Source organism: Amblyraja radiata, chromosome 32 (genome assembly GCF_010909765.2).
Source record: "Amblyraja radiata isolate CabotCenter1 chromosome 32, sAmbRad1.1.pri, whole genome shotgun sequence".
NCBI classification, from domain to species: domain Eukaryota; kingdom Metazoa; phylum Chordata; class Chondrichthyes; order Rajiformes; family Rajidae; genus Amblyraja; species Amblyraja radiata.
The window spans coordinates 6,312,120-6,330,994 of NC_045987.1; the positions used below are offsets into that span (position 1 = coordinate 6,312,120).

The following is an 18,875-nucleotide window of genomic DNA, read 5'->3' on the forward strand; positions in this document are numbered from 1 at the left end:
GTGCGGATCTCAAAGTTCATCCAAGGTTTCTGATTGGGAAACACTCGGAAGGTTTTTGTAGGGATGCAGTCCTCCACACATTTCTTTATGAAGTCTGTAACGACTGTGGCATATTCGTTCAAGTCCGTTGCCGAGTCCTTGAACATTGCCCAGTCTACAGACTCCAAACAGTCCTGGAGTTGTTCTTCTGCCGGCCCCCCCCCCCCCCCCCCCCCCCCCCCCCGACCAGCTCTGTGCTGTCCTCACTTCTGGGGGTGCGCTCTTTAATTGCTGCCTGTAGGCAGGAAGAAGCAGCACCGCGGTATGGTCTATATCTATATAATAATGTTATTATTAATGTTTTATTGTGTTATTATTAATGTTTAATGTTGTATTATCATTCTTAACTGTCACTGTAAGTCATGTTGCCAGTTGCGGGCGGAGCACCAAGGCAAATTCCTTGTATGTGAATACTTGGCCAATAAACTTATTAATTAATTCATTCTATTGTCTATAAGTCACACCAGCTTTTCGTTCTCACCTAGCAAGCAGCTAACAATGTCCTGGTTCCTTTATTATTGTTGCTTTTTTCGCATATCGTTCATTCATTTGTTCAAGTGTTTAAGAAGGAAATGCAGATGCTGGAAAATCGAAGGTAAACAAAAGTGCTGGAGAAACTCAGCGGGTGCAGCAGCATCTATGGAGCGAAGGAAATACGCAACGTTTCGGCCATTCATTTGTCTACCATTCATTTGTTCAATATCTGTTCCACATCATGGTCTACTAGATATCTCGTTTCCCTTTCCCCGTGAGTCTCAGTCTGAAGAAGGGTCTCGACCCGAAACGTCACCCATTCCCTTCTCTCCAGAGATGCTGCCTGACCCGCTGAGTTACTCCAGCGTTTTTGTGTCTATCTGGTGTTTCCAGAAACTGACCGGTAATTGAACAAACCATCGCTCGGGTGTTTTCGGAAATGATTGAGTCGACAATGTGTTGCCAAGGAAATAGGCAACGTTTCGGGCCGAAACCCTTGGGGTTTCGGCTCGAAACGTTGCCTATTTCCTTCGCTCCATAAATGCTGCTGCACCCGCTGAGTTTCTCCAGCATTTTCGTGCTATCTTCGATTTTCCAGCATCTTGCAGTTCCTTCTTAAAACAGTCTCTTCTTAAAAGCTCTATGTATTTATCCTTTTTTTTTTAAATTAACTACACTGAATGGAAACTGATCAAGTAACGTTTTTTCGTTTCTTCTGTGTATGCAAGAACTCAGTGAAAATGATATTAAATAAATACTGAATACTGAAGGTACACAAAAATGCTGGGGAAACTCAGCGGGTGCAGCAGCATCTATGGAGCGAAGGAAATGGGTAACGTTTCGGGCCGAAACCCTTCGCTCCATAGATGCTGTCGCACCCGCTGAGTTTCTCCAGCATTTTTGTGTACCTTCGATTTTCCAGCATCTGCAGTTCCTTCTTGAACACGGAATGGGTTGCCATAGTCGCGGGGGGTTCGGGTATTTCCGTGGATTGGCTGCCTTGCCTCGGGTTGCCAAGGGGCTCGGCTTTTTCCGGAGACATTGGGCGACAGGGATTGCCATGGTTGCCGCCTTTCGGCAGTTTCCGTGCATTGACTGACACAAAGGGGGTCTGACTGCGATGTTGAGTGTGGGGCCTCCGCTCCAGCGCCGGGCGGCGGCGGCGGTGGGAGGATGATGATGAGCGGGGCTGCAGAGAGCGGTCGGAGGGGGCCACTGGCCGAAAAGGCTTTGTCCGAGTCCTACGGGCGGCTCCGTTACAACGACACGTCGCTGGTGATCTGGACGCAACAGCAACAGGAGCTGGAGAAGCGGGCGCTGGGCTCGGGGCCCGGACCCGGGGCGGACAGTTTCCTGGGCCGAAGCCAGAGCATGTGGTACCGACAGTACGGAAACCAACCCGTGCTGATCCAGGACAAGAGCAAAGTGGTCCCGGGCCCGGCCCGCTCCCAGTTCTGTTCGCTCATGTGAAAGGAATTCGGGGTTTTACAATGGGTGGGCCCTCGGCCGGAGTTTTATCCACGACCAGGGGAATCATCTATCCGCGTTTGACCCTTGCAAAGCAATGGACTCAATCAGCCAGCGGCGTTGTTGGATCCGGATAGCTGGCGACGAAGGATCTCGACTCCAAAAGTCACCTCTTCCTAAAATTCCCCAGAGAGACGTTACTCTGGGTTACTCCAGTATTCTGTGTCTATCTCTGGCGCTCTCAATTCTGCACCAAATGATACAACTCTGCCCTTGAATCAGCTCACCCTTGTGTCTTCACATCCGAGGTCCATTCATTGGAGCAACCCCCGTCCCGTGTGTGTGTGTGTGTGTGTCATCTCACTCACAGTGGCCGTCTACAACGGGGGATCAACCAGCACCTGGAGTAACGTGGCTCTGGGTCACTCCGGATCCAGCACTAACCCGTTTCAACTCGTCGTCGTGATAAATCGACAACCCACCTGGTCGGTTGCTTTGGATTATAGAACCCTTCAGCGTTTATAATTGGCTCAGATATGAACCGGTCAGTGGGGTTTCAGTCGGATGCAGGGATTCCGCAGCTAATGATAAACAACGAACAAGCCAATTATAATCTGTGGCCGAAGCACTCGTTCATCCACCCACCAACAGCTATTAACTGTGTATTTATTTATTTATTTGTGTGTGTGTGTGGTGTGTGTTTATTTATTTATTTGTAGATTGTCACTGGCTGAATGGATGACCCACTATAACAGTGGTCATGTGGAACTGGGGGTATTTAAAAACAAATTAAAAGCGGCGACACGAGAGGAAAGTCAGGTCTGAAGCACTAGAAGTTTTTAAGAAGGGACTGCAGATGTTGGAAAATCGAAGGTACACAAAAATGCTGGAGAAACTCAGCGGGTGCAGCAGCATCTATGGAGCGAAGGAAATAGGCAACGTTTCGGCCCGAAACGTTGCCTATTTCCTTCGCTCCATAGATGCTGCTGCACCCGCTGAGTTTCTCCAGCATTTTTGTGCACCTGAAGCACTAGAATCTTTGAGGTTGCGGCTCAGACAAGCACAGTAGACCAGCTCCACCGCGGGTTCAAAGTATATTTTATTTTTCTCTTCCAAATATGACATTTATAGTATTTTTGTGCAACTACGGTATTTTTGCAGTTTCGCTTTTTTTGTTTTACTCGCTGCGTACTCATAAACAACTGACAACTTTGTAACATCTGACAACTTTGTAAATGGTGAATCTGCCTGTTGGAGCATTGACACTTAAATTTCAGCCTTTGGCGACAGTTATTGCGCTCCAGGGACGCCTTGTCTTCAGTAATAATATTATCAGAGACTTGGCTTTAATGGAGACTCTGGCAGTCTGGAACAGGTAACAAATGAAATGCAAATATTGAAAACCTGAAATAAAAACAGCAAACACTGAGTAGCTGGGGCATTATTTTTGAAACATCTTGCTGTTCTGATGCATCCTGACGTCAGGCCATTTGTGTAAAATGCTGACAATTTCTCCCACATAGGAATGACGCTCGTAATATTTAGCGAGTTAGACAATGTATCTGGAGAAAAAAATGTACAGAAATGTACAGAATGGGAAAAGGGTTCTACGATTCATAATGTTTGTGTTGAATATAATGTCAATTTTAACTAAGCTTCTCTGTCTATGTCCCTCCATCCCTTGCATATCTACTAGCCTCTTTAACCTGTTTAAGAAGGAACTGCAGATGCTGGAAAATCAAAGGTAGACAAAGGTGCTGGAGAAACTCAGCGGGTGCAGCAGCATCTATGGAGCGAAGGAAATAGGCAACGTTTCGGGCCGAAACCCTTCTTCAGCCTCTTTAACCTGACTATCGCATCCGCTGGCAGCGTGTTCCAGGCACCCACCACTCCCTCTGCGTAGAAAAAAACAAACAAGTTCCACTCATCTCTTTCAAATGTTGCCCCTCTCACCATAAAGCTTTGCCCTCCAGTCTTTGACATTTCCACCCTGAGGGGGATACGGTTCTGTCTGTCCATCTTATCTGTGCCTCCCATAATTTTATACATTTCTCAGATCACCCCTCCAACACTCCAAGTTTGAGAAAACAATCCAAGTTTGTCCCACCTTTCCAGAACCAGGGGCCATTTAGAATGGAGACGAGGAAACATTTTTTCTCACAGAGTAGTGAGTCTGTGGCATTCTCTGCCTCAGAGGGCGGTGGAGGCAGATTCTCTGGATGCTTTCAAGAGAGAGCTAGATAGGGCTCTTAAAGATAGCGGCGTCAGGGGATATGGGGAGAAGGCAGGAACGGGGTAATGATTGGGGATGATCAGCCATGATCACATGGAATGACGGTGCTGGCTCGAAGGGCCGAATGGCCTACTCCTGCACCTATTGTCTATTGTCCTTGTAGCTAATACCATCCAATACAAGCAGCATGAAGAAGGGTCTCGACCCGAAACGTCAACTATTTATTTTCTCCAAAGTTGACCTGTTGAGTTACTCCAGCTTTTTTGCATCTAAATTCAGGTATATCACATCTGCACCGTCTCCAAAGCCTCCACATTCTTTCTGTAATGGGGCAACTGTAACTGCACACAATACTCTAAATGCAGCCTAACCAAAGTGTTATTGAAATACAGCACAGGAACAAGCCTGAAGCCTCCACTCCAAGCAACGTCCTCATGAACCTTCTCTTACTCTCTCTATAGCAGGACCATCCTGCAGTGTGGCAAGCAAAACTACAGAATACTCCAAGAGTGGACTCACCAAAGTTTTGTGCGGCCACAAGATGACATTCCAACTCATCCATTATACAGCCCCGCTTTGGCCCATCTTGGCAAGCATACCAAATGTGTAGGAAGGAACTGCAGATGCTGTTTCCACCTAAGATAGACTTGTACTAGCATTTTGCGCCTATCTTCCAAGCATATCAAATGCCTTTTTTTGCTAACCCAACTCCATGTATCACTACTTTCAGGGATTTATGGACTTGCATCCCAAGTTCTCTCTGTACATCAAAGCTCCTAGGTCCCTGCACGTCTTACCAGAATTTGACTTCACAAAATGCTTTCCTCCCACGTTCGGCTTAACTTCAACTTAATTTCAGGAGAGAGCTAGACAGGGCTCTTAAAAATAGTGGAGTCAGGGGATATGGGGAGAAGGCAGGAACGGGGTACTGATTGGGGATGATCAGCCATGATCACACTGAATGGTGGTGTTAGCTCGAAGGGCCAAATGCCCTACTCCTGCACCTATTGTGTATTAACTTCCATCTACCACCACTGCACCAATCTTTCCAGCTATCCATGTCCTGCAGAACCCCTGGACAATATTCTTCACTCTCTCCAAATCTACTAATGCACGGTGGCGCAGCGGTAGAGACCCCGGGTTAGATCCTGACTGTGGGTGCTGTCTGTACGGAGTTTGCACATACTCCCTGTGACCAAGTGGGTTTCCCCAGGTGCTCTGTTTTCCTCCCACACTCCAAAGTCCTGCAGGTTTGGAGATTAATTGGCTTCTGTAAACTGTCCGTGGTGTTTAGTATCGAACTAGCGTGATTGTTGGTCGGCATGGACTCGATGGGCCGAAGGGCCTGTTTGCACCATATCTCTAAACTGAACTATTTAGTTGTCCGCAAACTTTTGGTTTCAGTCTAGTTTATTGTCACGTGTACCGAGGTACAGTGAAAAGCTTTTGGTCACGTGCTAACCACTCAGCAGAAATCGGTCACCACTAATCATACCATCAACATACACGTCTAAAATATATTATAAACAATGAAGTTCCCAGAAAACATCCATGCTTTTAGAATATTTTTATATTCCACTTTGTGTTTGCTGCCAGACTTTTTCCCATGGCTTCTCTCTGCCTCTTTTGATTTCTGTCCCACCTGAACTTCCAACAAATAGTCTGATTCTCATGTATCATATGCTCTCTCTCCCGACCCAATTTTGCTCTTTTCTTTTCAGCTCATTCTTTTTTTGAGGATTTCTGAAGCACAAACTTTTCACAACTCGGGGGAAACTCTCGTTCCACATGTTTTAAAAGGTGGATGGAGTCAGACATAAGCCTCCAGTTCCTCATGTTGTGACCCACAGCTAATACAAGATTGCCACATTAATATATGTTGAGGGAGCACGAGATATAATGCTCCTCATTCAACTTTATCCCAGCATTAAATTCAGTTGGAGTTGGGGCCAGAGACAGTGAAGATAGGAGAATGAGGAAACCATGGAAGATTATTAGGCTTGATTCAGAGCACACACACAACAGGGCAGGAGAAGTGGGATCTCAGTGAGGAAGGGAGGGAGAAGTGAGCATGTTTTCTGGGTGTAATAGTGATCAATGAGGATGAGTCCACATCATTTGAGGAAGTTCAGACTTTAAAAAAAAAAAACAATACTAAAGTTTTTGTCGAAGATAGACACAAAGTGCTGGAGTAACTCAATGGGTCTGGCAGCATCACTGATGAAGGGTCCTGACCCAGAATATCGTCTGTCCTTTTACTCCAGAGATGCTGCCTGACCCGCTGAATTACTCCAGCACTTTGTGTCCGTCTTCAGTACGAACCAGCTTCTGCAGTTCCTTTCTGCACAAATATTTTAGTGACAATTCACGAGCTACTGCAGGAAAGATGCAGGTTAGAGATGAGTGCAAGAAGTGCCAGAGTTATAACAGATTGGCGGGCAGCACAGTAGCGCAGTGGTAGACCTGTTGCTGCCTCACGGTGCCAGAGACCAGGATTCGATCCTGACTACGGGTGCTGTCTGTACATTCTCCCTGCGACTGTGAATGGTTTTTGCCAGGTGCTGTGGTTTCCTCCAACATAATTAAGAAGTGCAAGTTTGCAGGTAGAAATAGCCTCTGTAAATTACCACTAGTGTGTAGGATGTAAAATTGGAATGACATCGAACTGGTGTATGGGCCATCAGTGGTGGGCGTGGACTCAGGTAGCCCCAACGACCCTGTTTCCACGCTGTGTCTCTGAAGTAAACTAATGATTGGAGACTGCGAAAGAGAACAGATGAGGGCAGAGAGTAAACAAGAGAGGAACAATCTAAAAAACATCTGTAAACACTTTTGGAATTTATTATGAAAACTCTGAACCCTGCAAAAATGGGACCCACATTATTCCCTCCTCTGAACGTGTAGACAAAGAAACAAAAGAATAAGAGGTCTCACGATACTTGAGTAGATGGTTTCTGTTGAGCAGGCAGTACTGACACATTGCTTTATACAATAAGCAATCACTACATCAACATGTTCTATCAACAGAATTTAAAATTATAACTGTAAACAGCATTAAAAATATTAGGAGTCGCTGTAAACCTGCATGCACAATACATAAAAAGGCAAGTTTCCAAGGGAAAATAAAATATTTCAAAACCCAAACCAGGGGGGGGGGGGGGGGGTTTGGTGCGATGATTAAGTTTATGTCCAAAATCCAGGACCAGGCATTGGACCTCTAAAAAATCGGGAGAATGAGTAAAAAGCTCGGAGGTACAGGGCATGCATTAACAGAAATAAACCAATAGTTGATCAAGAAATTTGGTGAGACGGGTTATTATGTAAAATCGCAGCAAGCAGTCATTAAATAATCGCCAGTGGTTGCAATTAGTGACAACAGAAGTCATTTGTAACAGAGATAGGCAAGGTGGGGGGTGGAGGAGAGAGGGTGGGGAGAGAGAGGGGGGGGGTGCGGGGGAGAGAGAGGGGGGGGTGGGGGAGAGAGAGAGGGTGTTGGGGAGAGAGGGAGGGCGGGGGGTGGTGGGAGAGAGGGGGTGGGAGAGAGAGGGGGGGCGCGGGGGAGAGGGTGCAGGGAAAGGCGGTGCAGGGAGAGAGGGGGAGGGGCGTGTGGGCAGGGAGGGGGATGGGCGAGGGGGGGGGGGAGGGAGAGGTTGGAGGGGGGAGAGAGGGTGGGGGGGGGAGGGATGAGGGAGAGAGGGGGGGCGCTGGGAGAGGGATGGGGGGGGGGCGAGAGAGGAGGGAGAGGGGTGGTGGGAGGGAGGGGGGGGAGAGCAAGAAGTCATTAACCAAGGGATAGAGCAGCTCAATCAGAATCAGTCCTATCCATGGGCATCAGCCTGTCATCAGGATTGTTGAGCTTCAAAGCTCTTTCCTGTTTAAGAGAATAAAATATTCGAAGTAAAAATTAAAAAAAATACCCGATTACAAGACACACTCAGAAAACCCACAAAGGACAAAAACACAGCCATGATTTTCAAATCTTTTGATCTTTAAACACTCTCGTCGCCTTCCCTAATTATTTCCCAAAGAGGTAAAACCTGAAATTATTGTTGTTTTTTTAAAAACCCTGATCCCTAACTTTTTAACACTCCCCGCTGTACACTTTCCCCTGTCCCCCCTCCCCCTCCCCCTCCCCACCCCCCGTCCCCCATCCCTCCCTCCTGAATTAAACGACAAAAGTCTCTTTAAGAAAAAGTACAGATTGAATCGAGCACCCAAAGTGACTAAGCACCGGCCTGTGTGTTGCCTGAATATAAAGGTGAAGAATCTCACAGGCTATCGGCCACCCACGCAATGGAATCCGACGCTTGATATCTTCTTCCATTGGTCCCAAATTGATTTGTTTGTCTGACGTCAATAAATTAGGTTGATGCACACACGCACATACATACACACGCACATACATACATACACACGCATATACATACATACGCACATACATGCATACACACGCACATACATACACACGCACGCCGTACAGCCTGCACCCACGCAGTCAAAAGCTGCGCTCAAGCCAACGACTCAGTTGCAGCAACACTCGCATCCACTCGCACTCAATGGGTCGTGTGCTGGGTCAATGATCATCGATGGAATGTGCTTGTCAGGGTCCCCTTGCAGCAAGTTCAGCCATTAAAATATATAGAGCACAGCCTTCGAATCTGCTGAGGTATGGTTCAGGTTGTGCAGGCCGGCAGCAGGGCAAGTCCTCTGTGCCTAAACTGTACATCCAGCATCCAGGTTGCAAGGCAAGAGCAGACCAAACCAGACCAGAGCTATTCGGATTCACTGGTGTCCGAGGAGCTGGAACCGCTGGAGCTGCTGCTGCCCGAATCGGAGGAGGAACTGCTGCTGCCACTGAGACGAGAAGGGCCCCCTCCTTGCCCGGAGTCTGATTTATCCGCTGTTGGGGGGGAAAGAGAACACCCGAATGTTAGTGTAGAAACCGACAACATGTAATTCAGGGCGGCAGTGATGAAGCTGAGAGAGCCGCTGCCCCAAAGTACCACAGACCCAAGTTCGATCCTGACTTCGGTGTGGAGCTTGCACGTTCTTCCCGTGACCGCGTGGGTTCTCTCCGGGTGCCCCAGCCACCTCCCACATCCCAAAGACGTTCGTAAGTTCACGGGGCAGAATTAGGCAGAATTCAGACTTCTGAAGAAGTGTCCCCACCCGAAACGTCACCCATTCCTTCTCTCCAACGATGCTGCCCGTCCCGCTGAGCTAATCCAGCTTTTTGTGTCTATCTTCGGTGTAAACCAGCATCTGAAGTTCCTCCCTACACATTAGGTTTAGAAGGATATGGGCCAAATGCAGACAGGTGGGACTAGTGTAGATGTGGCATGTTGATCAGCATGGGCAAGTTGGGTGGAAGGGCATGCTTCCACACTATATCGAATACAGAAGATGGATTAGGGGTTACCGGAGGATGGACCACCTTGAATTGTTTTTTCTGGAATGGCGGAGGCTGAGGGGGAACCTGATAGAAGTATATAAAATTATGAGAGGCAGAGATAGGGTAGATTGAACCTCTTTCCCCCAGGTTGGAAATGTTAAAAACTGGAGGGTATAGGTTTGAGCTGAGAAGGGAAAATGTAACAGAGATAAGTATTTTTTTCCATAGAGTGCTGGGTGCCTAGAATGCACTGCCAGAGGCACTAGTAGACACAGATAGGCTGAGAGGGTTTAATTAGTTTTGATTAGTACGGGTGTCAGGGGTTACGGGGAGAAGGCAGGAGAATGGGGTTAGGAGCAAGAGATGCATCAACCATGATTGAATGGCGGGGTAGACTTGATGGGCCCAATGGCCTAATTCTGCTGCTATCACTTATGACCTGAAGATGCTTTTAGAAAGGCACATTAATATATCGAAAAGGAAGGATATGCATCTCATGTGGGCAGAAGAGGTTTGTTTATCTTAGCGTTATGTTCACCACAGGCATTGTGAGCCAAAGGGCTTTTTCCTCTTCTGTGCTTTTCGATGTTCCACGTTCTAGCCTAAATTTGACCATTCGTCCCCCGACAGGTCGGTGAGTGAACAGGTCATAAGTCATAGGAGCAGAATTAGGCCATTCGGCCCATCGAGCCTACCCCGCCATTCAATCATGGCTGATCTATCTCTCCATCCTAACCCCATTCTCCTGCCTTCTCCCCTTAACCCCTGACACCCGTACTAATCAAGAATCTATCTATCTCCGCCTTAAAAATATCAATTGACTTGGTCTCCACAACTTTCTCTGGCAACAAATTCCACAGATTCACCACCCTCTGACTAAAGAAATTCCTCCTCGTCCCCTTCCTAAATGAACGTCCTTTTATTCTGAGGATACGACCTCTGGTCATAGACTCTCCCACTAGTGGAAACATCCTCTCCACATTCACTCTATCCAAACCTTTCACTATTCGGTACGTTTCAGTGAGGTCCCCCACTTATCCTTCTAAACTCCAGCTGGTTAGATGTCAAACGCTCATCCTAAGTTAACCCACTCACTCCTGGGATCATTCTCGTGAACCTCCTCTGGACCCTCTCCAGTGCCAGCACATCCATCCTCAGATATGGTGCCCAGAATTAGCCCCATCTTGACCAAGGCCTTTCAGCCACGCTAGCCTGTTCTGTTCATGTTCCATATGCTTTGTTAACAAGCCCAAACGCTGAGGTCGCTGCCACGGACTAATGTCCACGCCTCCCTCCAGTTGCAAAGTGAACCGTTTACCTTTTTTGTTGAGTTTCTTGCTGTGGTTAAATTGCCCACTCATGTCATGCAATCGTTTCTCAAGCTCCTTCTTTTTCTCCAGAGCCAGCTCCTCCTTCGACTTCCCCGTGCTCTTCTTTGACGATGCAGCTGAATCACAACGGCCAATTGTTATAAAAGAGCAGATTGTACAGCAGGAGGAACAAACCAAAATTAAGTGGGAGAGCCCTCATAATCCACTCAGTTCCACGCCACTCTTTGCATCTTAGTGAAGGGTGGTGGGACTGAGACCATTTCACACACTTCAGCTCTCAGTCCAGGTAAACAATGTCAATGCTGAGATGGGGTGTGGAGCTGGTTGGGTTGGCGCTGGGGTTGTACTGACTTTCTGACGCTGCAGCATCAGAATGAGAAACTCTCCAGGGATGATTGGGTTAACATACGATGAGCGTTAGACGGCACTGGGCCTGTACTTGCTGGAGTTTAGAACCCCCATTGAAACTTACCAAACAGTGAAAGGCCTGGATAAAGTGGATGTGGAGAGGATGTTTCCACTAGTGGGAGAATCTAGGACCAAATGCCATAGCCTCAGAATAAAAGGACGTTCCTTTAGGAATAAGATGAGGCGAAATATCTTTAGTCTGAGGGTGGTGAATCTGTGGAATTCATTGCCACAGACGGCTGTGGAGGCCAAGTCAATGGATATTTTGCAGGTTGAGATTGATAGATTCTTAATTAGTGCGGGTGTCAGGGGTCATGGGGAGAAGGCAGGAGAATTGGGTTGAGAGGGAAAGATGGATCAGCCATGATTGAATGGCGGAGTAGACTTGGTGGGCCGAATGGCCTAATTCTGCTCCTATCACTGATGAGCACACCTCGACGGCAGAGTCGAGAGCACGTCACGATGTCAGACGTGTGAAACCATGAAAATGCTGCGCTGTCAAAGAGGGGAAATACCAAGAGTGCTCACCAGAACTTTTAGTCCAGTGAATCAATGCCCCTTGAATTCTTACCCCACTGAGTTAATGCCTGTTGACGAAGAATTGTGAAGAAGAACTGCATTAAATGGATGAATGAAATTATATGTGTGCAATGGATTAAAAGCCACACTTTAATGGAAAATCAGACGGACACCGACAGGAATGTAAAGCATGACAGAGGATGCGTAACTTTGAAGATGAATAGTTCTTGAACAAACCTCTGATGGTGTTTCTCACCAGGAGCGTACTTTGGGTGCTACCCCCTGTTCGGATCTGTTAAGGCCATTCTCCCCAGGGCTGGAAGTTATTGGCTGTACTAAACCATGGCACCTGCTCATGCTTCAAACTCTCAGGTTCAGCAGCAATGGCAACTAGAGCAAATTTCCGGCTCCAGATCCGATGAAGCCACCATTTCTTCCTTCCATTCATTTTAAACAAACCGCACTGGGTACCCAGTAGAATAGTTGACAAAGACAGAGAGTATTATATGCACAACCTCTCTCATGGCCACAGGATGCCCCCAAGTCCTTTACACCCACTGTTTATCGTACATCTAAGAAATAAAGTCGCCAATTTGAAGACAGTAAAATCCTACGGACCACAATGTGATAACGAGCTGAAATTTAATTTTCAGTTTTATCAGAGAGATTAATATTGGCTAGGACACTCAATGTTTCCTATTTCTTCAGAATAGTTGAATGGAACCTTTTACACCCAACTTTGTCGGCAGAGGGCCTCAGTTTAACGCCTCGACCATGACACCTCCCATGGTTGGTACTCCTGTGGTATTTAATAAGGAGTATAGTCTGGATTACAAGTGTCATTTCTCTGAGACCATTTAAAGGATCGGGTACTTAAGCAGTTTCATGTGTTTTGTGGGATTGTTCCCTGAATGAGAGAAAGTTGAGCAGAAGGCTAAGACTAACTGTCGAGACAGATTGATGAGGTCGGCACAGTGGCACAGCTGCTGGAGTTGCTGCCTCACAGCGTCAGAGACCCGGGTTCCATCCTGACCACCGTGTGGAACGTGTACGTTCTCCATGTGTCCGCGTGGGCTTCCTCCGGGCGCTCTGGTTTCCTCCCACTTGCCAAAACTGTGGGTTTTTGTTGTTTAATTGGCCTCTGTCAAATTGCCCCACGCGTGCAGAGAGCAGATGAGAAAGTGGGATAGCATAGAACTAGTGTGAACGGGTGGATCGTTGGCCAGCGAGGGCTCGGTGGGCTGTAGGGCATTCTCCCGTGCTGTCTCTCTGAAACTAAAAACCTAATAATTCAGACCAAGCAGAAAATCAGAACTGGGAAACCAACTAAAAGGAATGATTCTCCACTCCCCATGAACTGATAAGAGGTTACTCGAGGTCAAGTTGAGGCTCCCAAAATGATATCTGGAGGAGAAAAGGTTAAATCTTAGCAAACGGACTAAATTTCTCTTGGAGGAATTGACTGGTTTGATGGAGGTTGTTAACCCGGATCACGGTGTATACCTGGTAATGGGGGCCGGCTACTAGTGGAGTCCCACAGGGATCGGTGTTGCTGTTCCTCACCATCTCTACCAATGAACGTTTCGGGGGAATTGTCTGCAAATTTGTGGTTGAAACAAAGATAAAGGATCTTTTAGGTGAGAAAACAAAACAGATTATAAGCCGATCCAGGTGCAAAGGCACTTGGGCTGATATCTTACTACCACGAGCTAACACAAAGCTATGTAGCGTTACACACGTGGGCCTTAGATTAGATTAGATTCTAAAATCTAAAGTCTAATCCAATCTAACGTTACACGCGTGGACCTCAATGTGGAAGCCAATGTAACACTGCACGCCTGTCACAAATGCACAGGCCATTGTAAAATTAGATTGACACAAAATGCTGGAGTAACTCCAGTAATGGTGGAGTAAATAGGCAGCATCTCTGAAGATAAGGACATGGGTGGCGTTTCGGGTCGAGACCCTACTTCAGACCGCTGTTACAGACTTACTCCAGCATTTTATGTCTATCTTCGGTGTAAACCAGCATCTGCACTTCCGTCCGACACCACTGTAAAATGACATGTGTGCGATACACAGGCTACCTCTGTAACGTTGCACAGCTGTGAATACCCTGAAGGCTGCAGCAAAGAGAAAGGACCCCGTATCACAGTACATGGTTCTCCGGCAGCCACCAGATGGACCAGCAACAAATGAATTCTCCAAGATTTTTCAACATCAGACAATTATATCGTTTGTTCTACCATCACCCTCGAGTTGTGCGAACTGGGGGCAAGGCTGGTCTTCCTGTTGCCCTGGAAATCGAGCGGACAGGTGCGGTGGCATTCGTGCAGTTTGAGACTACCGTGCATCTAGCTAGGGGACTTCTGACAACAGTCATAATTGAAGCATTTATGTGCAAGTTCTGGAGTCACACACAGATCAGGAATAGGCACGGGGTACAGATTCTTCTCCTTAATTAATGTCCTTAATTTCTGCTTGATTAGCAAGGGTGTCAGGGGTTATGGGAGACTTGATGGACCAAATGGCCTAATTCTGTTCCTCGAACTTCTCAACGTAACGAGTAATAAAGAACCCACTTTAATTTTTGGATTATCTACAGTCGCACTTTTACCAAGACCAACCTTTTTATTTTTTCGTTTTTAACTGAATTTAAATAGCCGCAGTGGGGTTTAAACTCACATTATTTTGTTGTGGTTAGAACTGGGACATCAATGTCGCAACCTGTGGAACTCCTTCATTCATCTGACTCTAGAATGATGTCCATTGACTAGGTGTCAGATAGAAGAATCACCATGGTTTCAGAGGAGGCCACAGGGCTGAGAGCAAGGAACACTTTTAAGTCCAAAGTGCTCTTTCCTCATCCTAGGGTCAGGACACGAGAGAAAATAGTCCATAGAAAGTGCATAGTGACGAGGCAAGCTGGTCATGAGTGATGATCCATACCTGCTCATCAGTAATATATGGGACGCTTGCAAGAAGAGTGTGAGGGTGCATTTGATCCTCGATAAATTAGCAATCTAGAGCCTCCACATTTCTCAAAACTGGATGCAAAGCATCGACAAAGCATCAGGACTTTCATATGAAGAAAGACTGGATGGACTCGGCTTGTACTCGCTAGAATTTAGAAGATTGAGGGGGGATCTTATAGAAACTTACAAAATTCTTAAGGGGTTGGACAGGCTAGATGCAGGAAGATTGTTCCCGATGTTGGGGAAGTCCAGAACAAGGGGCCACACACAGTTTAAGGATAAGGGGGAAATCTTTTAGGACCGAGATGAGAAAAACATTTTTCACACAGAGAGTGGTGAATCTCTGGAATTCTCTGCCACAGTAGGTAGTTGAGGCCACAGTTCATTGGCTATATTTAAGAGGGAGTTAGATGTGGCCCTTGTGGCTAAAGGGATCAGGGGGTATGGAGGGAAGGCAGGTACAGGATACTGAGTTGGATGATCAACCATGATCATATTGAATGGCGGTGCAGGCTCGAAGGGCCGAATGGCCTACTCCTGCACCTATTTTCTATGTTTCTATGACAAGCGTTTAAGAGGCAGATTAGCCCGTCCTGCCTTCGCTACCATACAACAGCTCTATGCAAAGATGGTCTACGACACTCACCCCACACACTGTAACACCCCCATCTCTACTGCCTCAACATAGAGCAATGGCTGCCCAAGGCAACACAACAAACCAACCCAACCGTGTATCACCTGCCTGGCCAGCTGCCCTTCACCCACCACCTGGTGTCCCCTGTGGCCATCAAATGAACTGCACTCCACAGATACAGAAACTATCTGGAACATTTAAAATATCTGGACCATTTGCGCTATGCAGGCAAAACCATGCGTTTTGTACAATGATCACCAGGAATCAGCTCCAGCATTCAACTTGCATATTTACTGAGACAGAAACAACATGTGCAAACCTCGGAGCAGGTTAGTTAACCCTTTGCTCCAGGTTTACCCACTATGTTCTGTTGTGCTGAAGCAAGGCAAGAATTTCATTGTCCTATCAGGGACACATGACAATAAACTCTCTTGAACTTGAACTTGAACCCAAGGCTCTGCTTGGCCTACTCTTTGCTGTCACCATGTTTGCAGGTGGACGATCGGACAGCGTCAGCATATCACACCGGATGGGAGATGCCAAGGAAGTGAGCAGTCTGTTCCCTGTAAGCCAAGGCAGGGAGATATCTGTTCCCTGTCAGCCCAGGGATGGAGCGGAGGATGGAGGGTGTGTATGCTCTCTTGACCTGATCACATTGCAATGACTCCATTGTATGTAAAATGGTGGAATGAGGACAGGATGGCCATCGATGCAGCATGAGTCGCCCTCACTGAGAGGTGACACGTGGAAAATGGTGACTGGGGCAAGCTGCATGGAACAGGGACACTTTAACAGGATTGGGGAGCAAGGAGAATGAATGAGAAATGCGATCATGTAATTCATACACTTATTATGCTATTACAGCTGACATACACAAAATCCACTGCGGTTCCACAAATCTTCTCACTTACTGTACGGTTTCCGCTGCTTTTTTTGCAAACAAGATTTGACGTATCTCTCCAGCTCCCGCAGAGTTGTGGGCTTCAACGTTTCAAAGTCTATTTCAATCTCATCGGGGTTGGAGTCCCTGAGAGAGGGCTCCCTGGACTGTATGATGTGCACCACACGGCCGAGCTTTTCACCCGGCAGCTTGTTGATGTCCAGGCTCAGCTGCCGCTTCTCGTCGTACGACATGGGCTGAGCTTCCTCCTCCTCTTCAGAGTCGTGGACTGGAACCACCTGCTTCGCTGCCTTCTTCAGGGTTCTGGACACAAGGAAAGTAATGGGGCCATGGTCAAGGAGCGCAGCTTCATCCTCAACGCCCCCAGATTCTCCCAGCACATTGATGCCCCTGTCCCACTTAGGAAACCTGAACGGAAACCTCTGGAGACTTTGCGCCCCACCCAAGGTTTCCGTGCGGTTCCCGGAGGTTGCAGGTGGTTGCCGGAGGTTGCAGGTAGTGGAAGCAGGTAGGGAGACTGACAAAAACCTCCGGGAACCGCACGGAAACCTTGGGTGGGGCGCAAAGTCTCCAGAGGTTTCCGTTCAGGTTTCCTAAGTGGGACAGGGGCATGACTGAACAACCGGCCACTTTGAAGAACAAATCGCTTTTGGTTTAGGTTCGAGATAGAGCGCTGAAACAGGCCCTTCGGCCCACCGTGTCCGCGCTGACCAGTGATCACCCCATACACCATCCTACACACACTAGGGCCAACTTTTTCAAGTTACCGAAGCCAGTGAGGTTTAGTTTAGTTTAGAGATACAGCGCTGAAACAGGCCCTTCGGCCCACCGAGTCTGTACCGACCAGCGATCCCCGCACATCAACACCATCCTACTCGCACTAGGGACAATTTACACTTATACCAAACCAATGAACCGACAAACTTGTACGTCTTTGGAGTGCGGGAAACCGAAGATCTCGTTGAAAACCCATGCGGTCACAGGGAGAACGTGCAGACTCCGCACAGACAGCACCCGTGATCAGGATCGAATCCGGGTCTCTGACGCTGTAAGGCAGCAATTCTACCGCTGCGCCAAGTTGCTGTGCGCGCAACACAATCACTAAACAACCCGCTACTTTGAAGAACTAGTCATTTAGTACAGTTAAGGGTTTTGAATGCCAAGGAATATTAAGAGGGGAATTTAAAAAAAAAATACAGAGATTTACTTTGATTGGAGGGCGGGAATTTTTCACTCAGAGAGTTGATTAAACCATGGGATAAAGACCCAGGAAAGAACAATAGTACAGGTTGCGCACTGATTTTCCAGCACTCAGTCCCAGAGTCTTTCCTGGATTATCTGTTTTTCTGGACTAACAGAGGTCACCTGATAATGAAACATTACACCCCTGCCTCACTAATGACACCCCTCCCGTGTATCTAAAGCACATGGGGTGCTAGAAACTTAAATAAAACAAATATAAACTGAATTGTGAATGGAATGACCTGCCGACCCATCCCTGGCTCCCACCATCTCCCCGGCCGTTTGAAGCCCTGGCTTCCAACCCCACTCCCAACTGGCAAGGCGCACCAGCGAACCCTTCTTCACCCACCAGGAGGACACAAAGTGCTGGAGTAATTCAGCAGGTCAGGTTCTCTACAGAGCATGGATGGGTGATATTGAGACCCTCCCTCAGTCTGATTCAGTCCGCTGAGATACTCCAGCATTTTGTGTCGTGTCACTTTAAAATCAGGCGCTGTTGCCGCTGGTCTGCACCGGTGAGCCCTTCTTCACCAGTGCACACGGCTGTCAATGCAGCTCACGTTGTAGACCCTGGCGACAGCGCTATCTTCCGGTCCCCGCCCTGCCCCGTCACCCTCCTCCCACTCTGTCCCCCCGTCATCTTCCCACTCTGTCCCCCCCACCCTCCTCCCACTCTGTCCCCCCCCCATCATCCTCCCACTCTGTCCCCCCCCACCATCACTGTGTCCCCCCCCATCATCCTCCCACTCTGTCCCCCCCACCCTCCTCCCACTCTGTCCCCCCCACCCTCCTCCCCCTCTGTCCCCCCCCACCCTCCTCCCACTCTGTCCCCCCGTCATCCTCCCACTCTGTCCCCCCCACCCTCCTCCCACTCTGTCCCCCCGTCATCCTCCCACTCTGTCCCCCCCACCCTCCTCCCACTCTGTCCCCCCCACCCTCCTCCCACTCTGTCCCCCCACCCTCCTCCCACTCTGTCCCCCCGTCATCCTCCCACTCTGTCCCCCCGTCATCCTCCCACTCTGTCCCCCCCATCATCCTCCCACTCTGTCCCCCCCCCCACCGTGCCCCCCCCACCCTCCTCCCACTTTGTCCCCCCGTCACCCTCCTCCCACTCTGTCCCCCCCACCCTCCTCCCACTCTGTCCCCCCCACCCTCCTCCCACTCTGTCCCCCCACCCTCCTCCCACTCTGTCCCCCCCACTCTCCTCCCACTCTGTCCCCCCACCCTCCTCCCACTCTGTCCCCCCACCCTCCTCCCACT

The 18,875-nt window shown here is 48.2% G+C and overlaps 2 protein-coding genes across 3 annotated transcripts in view; one reads left to right on the forward strand and one right to left on the reverse strand.

Annotated features, from left to right (window-relative positions):
* Nucleotides 1–1,534: 1,534 nt before the first annotated feature.
* Nucleotides 1,535–2,914, forward strand: brd3os (BRD3 opposite strand). The gene has a single exon (XM_033048802.1). The coding sequence runs from the start codon at nucleotides 1,687–1,689 to the stop codon at nucleotides 1,981–1,983; it is 297 nt and encodes a 98-aa protein (XP_032904693.1). The 5' UTR covers nucleotides 1,535–1,686; the 3' UTR covers nucleotides 1,984–2,914.
* A 5,266-nt stretch (nucleotides 2,915–8,180) lies between these two features.
* Nucleotides 8,181–18,875, reverse strand: part of brd3 (bromodomain containing 3) — a 40,644-nt gene continuing 29,949 nt past the window's right edge. The window contains exons 10-13 of one of the 2 annotated variants that reach the window (XM_033049242.1): nucleotides 16,384–16,676; nucleotides 13,367–13,459; nucleotides 10,924–11,052; nucleotides 8,181–9,113 (exon numbers count right to left, since the gene is read on the reverse strand). In XM_033049242.1, coding sequence (XP_032905133.1) covers nucleotides 8,986–9,113; nucleotides 10,924–11,052; nucleotides 13,367–13,459; nucleotides 16,384–16,676 — 643 coding nt within the window. In that variant the 3' untranslated portion in view covers nucleotides 8,181–8,985. The remainder of the gene's footprint in view (nucleotides 9,114–10,923; nucleotides 11,053–13,366; nucleotides 13,460–16,383; nucleotides 16,677–18,875) is intronic. The other variant, XM_033049243.1, reaches the window with a different exon arrangement.